This window comes from Limulus polyphemus, unplaced genomic scaffold (assembly GCF_000517525.1).
Source record: "Limulus polyphemus unplaced genomic scaffold, Limulus_polyphemus-2.1.2 Scaffold845, whole genome shotgun sequence".
Classification (NCBI taxonomy): domain Eukaryota; kingdom Metazoa; phylum Arthropoda; class Merostomata; order Xiphosura; family Limulidae; genus Limulus; species Limulus polyphemus.
The window spans coordinates 121516-135795 of NW_013666455.1; the positions used below are offsets into that span (position 1 = coordinate 121516).

General features: G+C 28.9%; 1 protein-coding gene across 1 annotated transcript in view; it reads left to right on the top strand.

Annotated features, from left to right (window-relative positions):
* The window catches only part of LOC106460832 (twitchin-like), a 248186-nt gene that overhangs the window by 109825 nt on the left and 124081 nt on the right, over positions 1–14280 (top strand). The window contains exons 28-38 of the mRNA XM_022387633.1: positions 1356–1626; positions 2302–2441; positions 2939–3080; positions 5593–5734; positions 7957–8081; positions 9211–9349; positions 9939–10069; positions 10787–10873; positions 11817–12023; positions 12619–12921; positions 13362–13519. Of these exons, the coding sequence (XP_022243341.1) occupies positions 1356–1626; positions 2302–2441; positions 2939–3080; positions 5593–5734; positions 7957–8081; positions 9211–9349; positions 9939–10069; positions 10787–10873; positions 11817–12023; positions 12619–12921; positions 13362–13519 (1845 nt within the window). The remainder of the gene's footprint in view (positions 1–1355; positions 1627–2301; positions 2442–2938; positions 3081–5592; positions 5735–7956; positions 8082–9210; positions 9350–9938; positions 10070–10786; positions 10874–11816; positions 12024–12618; positions 12922–13361; positions 13520–14280) is intronic.

Below are 14280 nucleotides of genomic sequence, written 5' to 3' on the forward strand. Positions count from 1 at the left end.
GTGCATAAAATAAAATATACATTACAGTAGAGTTGCCATTGTCAATCCTAGTTGTCAACTTTATATCAAAATGGATAATGACTGTGGTGCACCCAAATGCATTGGGGATATCTCATCCATCCTGATGTTAAACTAGGGTGGTTTCATTTCTACTTTAACAACTCTAAGGGTAACTGCCTACCCACAACTGTCTGCAGACAATGAAAGGCAGTAGGAATTGAGACATTGTGGTTGTAAGTACTCAGCTCTGTACCTTAATTGATTTTCCATGACAGCTTACTAGTTTAACATCAGAATTTAACATTTGGGTGCTATTAACACAGGCATTATCCGTTATGACATCAAGTTGACAACTAGGACCGATAATGGCAACTCTACTGTAATTTTTGTGATATATATTCTTATCAAATGTACATTTGGTTAGTTTACTTTATTATGAGACTGGCTAAAATTGTGCAATGTTCTACAGTTTGCATTTAACTAATCTGGCATGTGAATAGAGGAGAAACTCCTCTTTATTTATTTAGTTCTTTCTTGTTTGAGATAAAAAGAACACTAAAAAGTAAACTTAAGAAGATTGAAAAGTTCCTTTCTGCATTTTTTAATTAATACATCACTTTTGATTTCATAAGATTATTTTGTGATAGATTGTTTTTTATAAACAAGTTTATTTTTGTTAGTCTTTCATTTTGGAGATGAACATAAATGTCTAAATGTGAAGCAAGGATGAAGGAAGCTGATACTCATTGCATCAGCTATGCTTTTATTGTAGTACTTCATTTTATGTATTTTATTTTATTTTTACTAGTTCATGTGTGTCAAAATACTGAAATGACATTGAGTTGGTTGAAAGATATGTTAATTATTTTTGTCAACTTTTCAGCAAGGAGTATTTAAGAATTTATGGAAGAAATTAATTAAGTAAAGAATAGATGAGCTTCTCATAAGATGAATCTTTTTCATATAATTAACTAAAGTGATAATAGTAAAAAACTAATATATGATGTAATTAACTACAGTGGTTATAGTAAAAAAAATGAATATATCTTGAAAAGATGCATCTTTTTCACAGAATTGCAGATGCTTCTATTAATTAGAATCTCTTGTGTTGAATGTCTGTTTCCAGTAAGGCTTTTGTTGTTTTTTAAGCATCCATGTTTTTAGATGTCTTTTGGATTACAACTTTATCAGTACAATTTTATAAACACAGTCTGTAGTTTCAAAAAGTAATTTACTTAAGACCACACAAAGTTCTGTAAGAACATTTTAGTGTTATTGTTTGTTTTCGTGGCAGTTGGATTAAGGCCAGATAATATTATTATTAGAAAACTTTCTTACTGGTATCTCCCATTTAGAAAGTTGAAACTTTCTTGAAACCTTTGGCTAATATACGAGTTAAAGAGGGGAAAGATAAGACTGCCAGGTTTGATGCTGTCTTCTCCAAATCCAACGTAAAGGCGAAATGGTTCAAAGGGAGGGATGAACTCTTTCTCAGCAAGAAGTATCACATGAACAGCACTGGTGATCTTCACGTTCTTGAAGTGATGGAGCCAACTGTTGAAGATGCAGGCAAATACATAATCAAGTGCCTGGATACATCTTGTTCTGCAATACTGGAAGTTGAAGGCATGTGTTTAGCTTGTTAAGTTAGAGAAATGCTTGTTTATCAAAATAAAAATGATGTGATTGAACACAAACAATGTGGTAAACAATTTTGTGAAAGACAGTTATTGTTAAATGGTTTAAACACTGTAACAATGAAGATATTGCTGATTATTTGAAATATAACCATGGCATGGAAACTTGACATCATTAAATACATTGAACATGATAATAGTGACATGGAAACTTGACATCATGAAATGCTTTGAGCTTAATAATGGTGACACAAAAGCAAAGAAGTGTTCAATGTTTGAAAAATAAAAGCAATATTCAGGGTCAAGTATTATTTTTGAATTTTATAGTATAAATCTGCTTTCTGAATGTTTAAATCAGAGTTGAAGTATAATAATAGCAACATAATGGTTAGACATACTTCTAAAACATTGAAACAGCAGTTTAAGTGTCAGATATATATAAATATATATTGTTATATTTTCTATACACATGTATGCCTTTTAAAAATGAATTGTTATTTATTCAGTTATAACTCATATGTTTAACTGTCATAAAATGGTTTATGTTGTCAATAAGATTATTTAAAAGTGATTTAAAAAGTCAAGTTTTCTACAGAGAAATGGAAACAATAATACATATATGCAGGAAAACGTTCTGAAAGTAATTTTTTGTATTCTCCAACAGATCCTGATCCAGTGTACAAGTTCACTAAGAAACTTCCAGCTAAGACAGAACAGTACACTGGTAAGGAGACTGTGCTCGAGTGTACTGTCAGCCATTATAAGGCTCCTGTCAATTGGTACAAAGATGGAAAGAAGATTGAAGTATGTAAACATAGACTTAATATAAAGCATTATTAACTTGTGTGGGCAATATAAATGTATTTTAAGTTTTGGGTTTATAAATTCTGTTTGTATTTATTTTAATACATAATAAAATGATTTAGATTGTATGTTTCTTCATTGTAATAAAGCTTTGACATTTTTGCTGTGAATATTTAGAAAACTATCATACTATCATAATAATTTTACTACCTATTTAGACATTTTAATTATACTAGCTAAGAATTTATGAAATAATCATCAATGTGGATTAAAGAAATGCAACTTGCAAAATTTTCCAGAAACTATTGATGAGCTATGTAAGTTTTTGAGTAAAATACACCAAACTAGTTTAGTGCATGTATATATATAGAAAATAAGTCATGTTTTGATTTGAATATACTTGTTTGGTGATTTTTATTAAAATCTGTTTTGATATAAATTTGTACAGTAATGTAGAAATACAATATCACCTCTTTCGTGTATTTACATTTTAATAGGCTGGAGATAAGTTTGTCATTGAAAGTGATCCACTAGGAAGAAAAATCTTGAAAATCCAAAACTCTACACCAGAAGACAGTGGTGAATATTCTTGTAAGATCAATGCTCAGGAAAAGACAACAACCAAGGCAGTTATTACAGGTGAGACAATTTGGAATGGACACAGTTATGACAGATAGGGATAATTTATACTGGAAACAGTTATTTGTAGAGACTAAAATCGTAAATTGTAATGTATGCTAAAATTGAAACAGAAAGGCTGTAATTCATTTGCATAAACCAAAATAAGCTATGAGTTTGAAGACTATGTCCACCTGTGGGATGGTAAAGTAGGTTTAGAATACACACAATAACATAGTCATCTAGAATATATCAACCTAATAACCCAAGCAAAGCCAGGTACTTTTGCTAGTATGAAATAAAATCAAAAGTACATTTTGTTTCTAGAATGACTTTAGATAGTAAAGACAATTACAATTATTTATCCTAAACATACTCAGGCTTGTAACAGTTATAAATCTTTTTACATTCAATTTTATTATTGTATTGTCTTATTGCTCTTTGAACTGTATCTAACTAGTGTAACAAAGCAAGAAATCACCCTGCAAGAGCTGATTGCAGATAATGGTAAACAAAATGTTGAATTACATCATGGAGGGCAATTTGCATGCATTTTTCACAAAGAAAATTTTTTTGTCATTTATATTTTCTTGTTTTACCTAAGAAATATCTAATTGTTATATTTTAGTTACTATTGTAACAATAAATGAAAAATATCTATAAAAACCAAGAGATTAAATATGTCTAGACTCTTGTCTTTTTGACACCAGAAAAATAATTAGACAAGTACCATAAGCCTCATTTTTTGTAGCAATTTTGGTGTTAAAAGAATAGTAATTTATCACTTAGAACACCAAATATTATCATGCACAAAAATTTGAATGGGTTAAAAATATTTTGTTATATGGTCAAGGCAAACTTCACAATAACAAACAATAAAATTGAAGTCAAATACTTCAAAACCTGTCGTTATAATGAGCTAGCTTTCTAGAAAATTCAATAAAATAGAATCTTCTCTTGCTATTGGTCATGAGTAATCCAGTAGCAAATGCCAGAGAGAATTACTGGAATTTTTTGAAGGACAAGATGATATAGGAAGGGTGTGGCATTTGGGTTGACATTTTTGTTTATATCATAGTAAAACAAGAATATTGGAGGCTATAAGTTTACATTATAGCTTAGCAATATCTATATTATAAGCGTGTAATTTGTGCCAAACTCAAAAGGTCATATGGGGTAGGAAGAGAAGTAGTAATTTATTTTATTAATTTTATTTATTTGTCTTGTCACAGTAGGTAATAAATTGTTTGTTTGATTTATTTGTCTTGTCACAATAAGTAGTCAGTTGTTTGTTTGATTTATTTGTCTTGTCACAATAAGTAGTCAGTTGTTTGTTTGATTTATTTGTCTTGTCACAATAAGTCAATTGTCAAAATAAGTAGTCAGTTGTTTGTTTGATTTATTTGTCTTGTCACAATAAATAGTCAGTTGTTTGTTTGATTTATTTGTCTTGTCACAATAAATAGTCAGTTGTTTGTTTGATTTATTTGTCTTGTCACAATAAGTAGTCAGTTGTTTGTTTGATTTATTTGTCTTGTCACAATAAGTAGTCAGTTGTTTGTTTGATTTATTTGTCTTGTCACAGTTGATGATCAGTTATAACATTTAATTTGTCTTGTCATGATTAATTGTGATTTATTTATCTGATTGGCTGTTTCTGTTTCACCTTGTTGCATATTATCAAGGTAAAAACTGAAATTACTAAAGAGTAATGATATAGGTGCATAGAAAAACAGGAGATTTGATTAGGTTATTTATTGCAAATTAATGTTAAATCTCTGAATAATTGGATTGTGAGAATGAAAAAAATAAAGAGACTAAACACAAAGTGAATTATAGTATAAACATTCTTTTTTCAATATTACACTTAACACAAACCAGAGTGTGTATTTGTTTTACTGACACGAGACAGTTGCTTTTACTGGATTCACTCTTTGAACTGCTTCAAGATCCTGTTCCAGACTGTTTAAATCTAATGTTCCTTGCTTCACAAAAAACATTTCATATTTACCCAGAGTGACTAGCATTACCCATGTGACTGGTCATTCTCATCTAAACATGGGTGAGTCTGTAACCTCAAGATATCTCCTGGATAAAAGAGGAGCAAAATTAATGTAATAGCTTCCTTGACCACATGTTCTGTGAGACTTTCAAGTATGCAGAATAAATAATGAATTCAAATTAAACATTATAATAATATAAGAAGATAGTAGTGCATGGTGCATTTATATACCACATTTTCACAGTGGACAGTAACTTGTTTGTTTGATTGATTTGTCTTATCACATTATATATTAACTTATTTCATTGATTTAACTTGTCACATTGGTGCTTGTTTGCTTACTTTGTCTAGTTACACTACATGCAGATGATGTTTTTCATTTCTTTCTCTAGTTATAGTATAAATATGCGAGTTTATTTATCACATCAAATATTACATTTTTGGAATTCTTTGTCTAGTTACAGTAGATGGAAATTTGTATTTGTTTTGTAACATTGTGTGGTTTATTGTTTCATGTATTTCTTTCTCCAGACCAGAAGTTTATCTTTGTGAAACCTTTGAAAAGCATGAAGGTCACTGAAAATGAAACTGTTACCTTGGAGTGTGAAGTAGATGAGTGGGAAGCTCCTGTTAACTGGTTCAAAGGGGATACTGAAGTCACACCTGATAAGAGGTATAATCAGTAATCTCTATCTTATTTATAGATGTAGAACAACTTTAACTCGTAATCAATTAAGTACTAGTAATAAAGAATCATAGTTCAAATTAAAGTGGATGAAGTACATATGAATTTCATTTAGTGTCTTGCATTTTTGTAAAAGATTTATTCCAGTTTTTTAAGGAATATTTGATGTATTGGTATTTGCACTGTTATTACATATTGTTAATATTTCAGTTGTTCTTCTTGTATTTCTTTTTATCAGTTTATCATATTAAGGACTATGTTAAAGGAGAAAAAAAAAATAATGTGAATTAATGTATGTTATGGTTCACATGTGTGCTTTTAGGATTGTTTTTGTAATTATTGACTGTGTGTTTAAATTGTGGTTTATTTTGAAAATAAAATATCAAGTAATAGGGTCAAAATCTACTTATGAAAACAAAAACAGAAGTCATCAATACTCTGTTAAACTGTCATGCAAAATAGAACATTTGTTTATGATAATGTGATTTAACAGTGATTTGGGTTTTTATTTAGTTTTTGTTTAAATGGGTATTTCCTGACCAGGAGCAGTTCTGTAACTAAGTATAATTCAAAACCTTAAACTGTTTTTAAGTACAATATTATAACATATTTGAAATAGCTAGTTCAAAGCAAAGAAAATACTTGGTAAATGAGTTTCTTCTTCAGCTAATTATTTATAGAAAGCATATCTAAAAAGGGCCAAAATTTTGTGTGTTAATTGTTGAAGTTAACAGGGCTGAAATTTAGTATGTATGTGTTTAAGGAAACCATTTATCCAATGAATATAGTAAAAAAAAAGACAGTTTAATTGGCAATAAGCCAATTAGTTACAACACACGTTTTATGAATGAGAGATTCCAGGTGGGTAAATTAATCATTAGAAATATTTTTGGAACTTTTTATGTTAATGTATGAATCTTGATTGTTATTGTTTATTTAAGAGTACAATGAACTTCATTAATCCAAACACATTTGTAATGAACTAATTTGTCTATAATATTGAGTCATTTGGATAGCAATTCAGTCACTTTGAATACAGTGAATATCTAATAGTATATATTATTAAATGTGAGGTTGTAGGCTAGTAAGGTTTGTCACGCAATTGGTAAACAAAAACAACCGTATATGTACAAATTGCATAACCAAAGTAGAAGTTCATTAACTTCACGTAAAACATCTTTTTGTCAAAACAATTGACTTACTTACAGAATACAAAATACGTAGTATTGGTCAAGTATACAAGAAATCACTTTCAAACAAGGATGTAATCACAGTCTGCTTTTGAACTGATTTTTTTTCTTTTGAAGCTTCTCAGCAGCTTTAAGTGAAAAATAAAAAATATCATCTTCACATAAGTCACTGTTTTTCACATAATGTGATGACATCTTTAAGGCTAAATTATGTCTTATTCAGAAGGACTAAGGGATGATTTTTGGTGTTAGATTCACTTTCAACATACATTTCATCATTAACAGATGCTTTTCTTGATGCAACATCATGCATACAAAGATAGAGAACTTGCTTCAAGTTTGCTTGCTTTGAATGTCTTTCTCTTGTTTATTGACCTAAACCTTCTGGAACATATATTAATCTTATTTTTGTTGTAGAGAATGTCAGATATGGTTGACTTGCCAAGTAGAAAATTTCTTTCTACAATGAAACACCTGCTGATGGATTCAAGGCTTACACTTGGATTTGCTTTCTTATATAAACAAACATCAAGTTTTAATGATGCTAATATTTCAACCTATCGTCATTTTCGATGTGATTTGACATGACTGTAGTATTAATCACTTTGATATTTTTCGATATCTGTTATAATTTATACATACATCCATACTGTGAAGGTTGTTTCTAGAAAAACTGCCAATGTGAGTGCAGGTATTTTGTGGTTAGTAATTATCACTTTTTTTCTGTTCTAATCGACCTCTACCTGACTCTCATGGAGTTATGTATAGATTACTAAATTGTATAGCTATAGGAAATGCATATTTGTTATGAGAAATAGCTGTTGGATTTGTAATGTAAATACACAGACTACTGATTAAATTACCCCTTGTAGAGATTTGTCTATATGCAAAATCATCCAGTTTGTGAATAATCCAATTGTCAAAGTTTGGAATAATGAATGTTCACTATACGTAGTTAAAGAAGTTAGGATGAAAATCTAAATTCAGAAATTAAGGTTTAATGTTTTGTTTTTCTTTTAGAATTGAACTTCTAGCAGAAGGAAGAAAACGACGTCTGGTTTTTAAACAAGTGAAAGTAAGTGATGAAGGCCACTACTGTTGCAAGACTAATGGTGATGAGACTACTGGTGAACTAATTGTTGAACGTAAGAATGAATTTGATTTTATAACTTTGCATGAACCATTTCAGGTTATTATAAACAACATATATCACTATACTTGTGAGAGTTTGAAAAGAAAAAGGTTATCATAGTTGATAATTTAGTCAATATTTTATACACAAAAATTTATTATTTTCAATCAGTAAAATGCTGATTTAACACTTTTTTTTTGAGTCATGATACTAATCAATTAAGCTTAACAAACTTGAATTAATTGAAAATAATAACGAGAAATTGTAATGACAATATTTCAATTACTTGGATAGTTGGAATAATTTCAAAGTGTAATAATAAGAAACACCAAATTTTGATTATTTGGTTATTTTTGTGGCACTAATCAAACTGATTAATCAAGTTAATCGACCAGCTCTACTTCTGGGTAAAAACATGAATTTGATTATAAAGTAATGTCTTATGTTGTTTTTGTACTTCTAGATAGAAACTTGCAGCAGAATTAATTTTCTTTAATTTTAAAGTTATCTGTTTTTTATATATTTGAGTATAAACTGAGAGCAAAATTAATTTTTTATCATAAATAATTTCATCTAGTTTTAATATATTTATTAGCAATGTATCAGCTTGTATTTTAGCATATTTTTTATTTTCATCTTCTAGTTTACAACTGCACATATAATTAAATCATATAACTAAATGCAAGATCATATAAACTATATTTGCAATTTTCTTTCTGTATTATTTTCCTTATTAATTAGTTGATTTTAGTTGTCTTAGTTGGTTTTAGTTGTCTTAGCTGTTAATTAGATGATTTTAGTTGTCTTAGATGTTAATTAGTTGATTTTAGTTGTCTTAGATGCTAATTAGATGATTTTAGTTGTCTTAGATGTTAATTAGTTGATTTTAGTTGTCTTAGTTGTTAATTAGATGATTTTAGTTGTCTTAGCTGTCAGTTAGTTGATTTTAGTTGTCTTAGCTTGTAATTAGATGATTTTAGTTGTCTTAGATGTTAATTAGATGATTTTAGTTGTCTTAGATGTTAATTAGTTGATTTTAGTTGTCTTAGTTGTTAATTAGATGAATTTTTCTGTTTTTATAATTGGATAATGTTTTGTTATCTTTAGTTGCAAGATAAATTATTGATTCTTACTGTTTTTAGCTGCAAATAGAATAGTCAAGAAGTTGAAGGACCAAAATGTGCTAGAGAGAGAACTGGTTGTTCTAGAAATGGAAATGTTAGATCCAAAGGCACCACTAACATGGTTCAAGGACGGAGTGCCTGTGAAGCCTACAGACAGGTAATTCTAATACTGAATTAGGTACATTTTATGGTGCAAGTTTGAAGGTAATTTAACTCTTAATTTCTGAACTGTTATATAGGATAGTATTGTTAATGTTTTAAAAAATGCCAACTTTTCATAAATTTTTCACAAGTTTATAGCTCTTGTGCAGTACCATTACATTAATTTTATTCTCAGGAACTAATAATTCGAAATGAATGTACAGTTTGTGAAAAGGTTTTAACACAAGCTAATGTAAAGCATTAAGATAGCAAAACGTAAAGGTGATATATGAATAATTGTACTGATAGGATCTGATGATGTAGTCTTAATTATTTTTAAAAATGTGTTCATCATGATCATTTTAATATTTCTTTGTATTTTGACCACTGAGAAAATAATTTAGTGTTTCTAAAAGAATTTGTTGAAGTTAACTCAGTTCTTCTTGAGTATGATTGTGTAAGTTTATGACAAGAATTTCAATTTGATAAACTTTTTTAAACTTAGCAGTAAAAATGGAACATAATAAAATATTATTTGTAGCAGGCTAAAACTGTATTATTATTATTCAACAAATATTGAGTGATGTATTCACAATCCATTAAAGGATTTCCATCAAGATGCTTAGTGATGGAAAGCATCAACTGATCATCAGCAATTGTCAGATGGAAGATGATGGAACTTATGGGTGTGAATGTAAGGACTTGAAGTCGAGCTGTAAACTAAATGTTTCAGAAGGTAAGGATTGCCGATCAGATGTTGGTTATTCTTCATTATACTGTATACTAAATATTGCAGAATATAGGGGGTATCTATAAAGTGTTTATTATTCTTTATTCATACTTTAAATATTGCAGAAGGTAGTGGTTGCCTGTAAAATGTTGTTAATTCTCAAATCAAACTAAACATTGCTGAATGTAATTATTGTCTGTAAAAAGTTGATCATTTTTCAATTAAGCTGTAAACTAAACATTGGCAGAAGGAAGTAGTTGCTTGCAAAATGCTGATTATTTTCAAATTAAATTATTAATTAAATGCTATAGTAATGTTACAGAAATGGCTTAATAAGTTGATAGAAGAACATTACTTTTTTAAGAGTTGTTTTACTGGATCTAGCTTTGTTCAGAAACTAATCATTTATTATTGTCTTATTTTAAAGTAGTTTGTGTTATTTCAAGTTATGCATAATGTAAATTCTTTTGCTTCTCTCTTTAGTGATGTATTGTAAATTAAACATTGTTTATTTTCTTTCTTTTGGAATTCATTTTCACTAATTTAGTAGGTGTGTAGTAATAATTATGTATTTAGTATTTTAAAGTGATATAAGTGAAAATAATTGTTTTAATTATATTCTCAAAATTGTAATTTGAAATTTGTGTAACTTTAATACTTTATGTTATCACTTGTATTTTTGAGAACTGTTTATTTTGCAAAATACAACTTTTATTGTTACAGCTGAAAAAGCACCAATCATCAAGCTGGAGAGCTATGATTTTATTGGAGACTCTGGCAAGCCCATGACTCTTGAAATACCATATTTAGGTACGTTTGTGTTAATATATAAAGTATGATGGTTTTATTCAATGGTGCATGTCTGCAAGATGGTGTTTGATCATGTTAATATTTCTGTCAGATATCAAACTTTTGGATGCTTTTATTATTGCTTAAAGTTTAAGTTTATTGTATTTTAAAGCTACATTTCTATAGAAGAAAAACTCTCAGTGAGGCAGAAAATATATCACAAATACACATCAACAGGTGGAAGAGTACTCAAACAATAATTTGTAGTAGTATGCACTGCTTGTATATTTAGAAATTGTTAAAGAAATCAGAAGAAGCGCAATGTTTTTTTCAAAGGAAATAGTTTAAAAATTTACTTTTACAGATTGAGCCTTTTCATTTATATATATAAAGATGAAATGTGTTTTTTGAATCCTAACTCCCCCCAAGTCTATTGGGCCAATCTCAATCAAAATGTGTATGTAAACACTATAAACTATGGGGAATGTCCTAAATGGATCAAAAGTTGAACTTAACCCTATTTCTATTTTGTAAAGCCTGTTGGTTAATTACTCCCAGCCTATTGAGTCAATCTCAAACAATCTTGTCAGGTTGACACTTTAGACAATGTTGAATTTTTTAAAGAGATTCAAGGTCAAAGTATGAAAGTTGCTGGATTATTTCCCAAACAACTATACTTTTCTCATCTTCAATGAGATGTAGGGTGTTCAAGGTGGGATCACCTCAAAATCTTTATTTGTTGGTAGATGGAAAGCAAAATGCAAATGTTGTTTGTTATAATTTTAAAATTTTGAGATAAAGTTTATGTTCAAGTTATTACTTTGAAATATATGATTACTGTTAAACTTACATTATATTAATTAAGTTTAAACAACATTCCCTGTTAGTTGACTGGCAGTTCAGCTTGTTTTTCACAAACCTATTTGTCTTAAACCTAATATTGAAAGTTTATTTTTATTTTTAGTTACTGGAACCAGAACATCAGATGTAGTAGCCAAGTACCTTAGAAATGGCCAACCTGTATCCAAAAAAGAATGTGATATAGCTGTCAAACAAGACAAGGTCCTGATCACTCTGAAAAAAGCTTTCAGAGGAACTTCTGGCAATTATGAATTCGAAATTGGCAATGAACAAGGCAAAGATGCATGCCAACTGAATATTAATGTCCTTGGTATGATTTTTTTTAAAGTTTTTGAAATTATGTTGAATAAAATATATTTATAACATCTATTTGATCATTTGGATATTTAGAAGTCTTTCAATATTTCTGTATGATAGTTGTTATGCAAATGTGTAGTCAGTGTTTCATAAAGTTTGAATACATTTTGTAACCTAGTCACCAGAGTGAAAGATAACTATGGTTCATTTAAAAAAAACAATTTCAGAATTGCACCCTCGATGCACTTGGGTTTTTTATTATAAAGCTGAAAACTGGGATTAGATTCATGTGATAAACACAGTGCAGAGAGCCAATTGCACTTAGAAATAAAATCTAACAGAAGATAAGCATTTTCAGGATCTTGATTACAATTTATTTTAATAGGGTAACAAGTTAGTTACACATGTAGCTCGACAAGTTCAAAAAAACAAAATTTATGCTTTGTTTTTATTACTGTTATAAAGTTTATTAGTATGTGTGCATATACTAGTTAGAGAGTTACTTTTTGTATCGAATTATTTTATAAATGTAAAATATAGTTGAGTTATTATTGAGTAAATTATTTTAACTGAATGCATACAGAACACAATCTTTGTTTTTCGTCTAGATGTTCCTAAACCACCAGAAGGACCCCTGAATGTATTTGATGTCTATAAAGATAGATGTAAGTTATCATGGAACCCTCCAACAGACAATGGTGGCCTACCACTTTTAAATTATGTGGTGGAACGACAAGATCTGGGTGTGAGGGGAGGCTGGACTGAAGTAGCTCGGACTGAAGAAACAAAAATTGACATAACAGATCTTAAAGCAAAGAAAGAATACAAATTTCGAATACGTGCTCATAACAAGAAAGGATTATCTGAACCTCTTAATGCAGATAAAACAACCCTTGCTAAAGATCCTTATGGTAAATTTTATTATATATTCAGTGTTTTTGGTGTTTGTTAAGTATTACTAATTCGAAACAAATTGAAGGTACCATGTTTATAATGCAGCCAAACTATATATTTATAAGACATTCTATAGTAAATAATGTGAGCTTGTATAGTAACCTGGTTCTATTTCTAACCACTTGTTTGTTTTCTAAATTGTTTGTCTTACTCAGGCACTCTTAGTGGTATGTAGCTTATTTATTTATTTTCGATCCAATAATTAATTGATTTACTTAATTGGTTATAATGTGCTTTCAGATGCTCTTCTGCATTTTACTGAATGGAAGAAATGGCTATATTATTTTAATTTGTTTATAGTAAAGTAACCAAAACATAAAAAAAAAAGCTAATGGAGTAAAACAAATAAATTAAGAGTGTAGTCACAAGTATCAATCATTTGCTATCTTAATTTCAGATGAGCCTAGTAAACCAGGAAATGTGGAGATAACTGACTGGGATAAGGACTTTGTTGATCTTAAATGGGTTCCTCCAGAAAATGATGGTGGTGCTCCTATCACTGGCTATCTCCTGGAGTACAAAGACAAGTTCTCAAATGACTGGACTAAAGCACTGGTACATCTCTCTTTTATATGTTGATTTTATATTTGAATATATATATATATATATATATATATGTGTATGTATGGAAAATTAACACAGGACTGTGTTATAAACAGCAAATCCAAACCTGTGATAAATGACATTTAAATGAGCAAAAAGAAAATCAAATAAAATTAAAGTAAAGACGCTGCATAACTTAAGAGGATCCCCAGGGTACAAGCTGTAATGTGGGATATAAAATGCAGGGCACATTTTATATCTTTTTAATTTATGCAGTATCTTTAATTTTATTTTAATTTTTTTTGTTTGGCCTTGTTTTTATTCATATAAAGTTATCATTAATTAAAAACCAAGGTGATCATTCACTTGCTTCATGAGTACAAATATATTTGAGATAATTTTTATGGATATATTTCATAATATTAGTCATTTCTTCTTATCCATGCACAAACTATATATATTGACACATTCTTAATACAGTGTGTAGCCAGTAACTGATAGAATTTGATTATTTTAGCTGCCTCTGTCTTATAGAAATTCAAATCTTATTCAAAACTGTCAGTAATGTTTTTGGTAATTTTATACTTTTGGTTCCCTAAAAAAACGAGTTTAGTAAAAAAACATTTAGATGTTTTTGTAAAAATCATTCAAAACTAAATATATATATATATTTGAAACATCTAGAAGGTAAACCTGAATAGAAAAAGAGATGAAGTAAAAATAGGATTCAGTTTTTGTTAACTAAAGACTGCATATATATACATATATATATA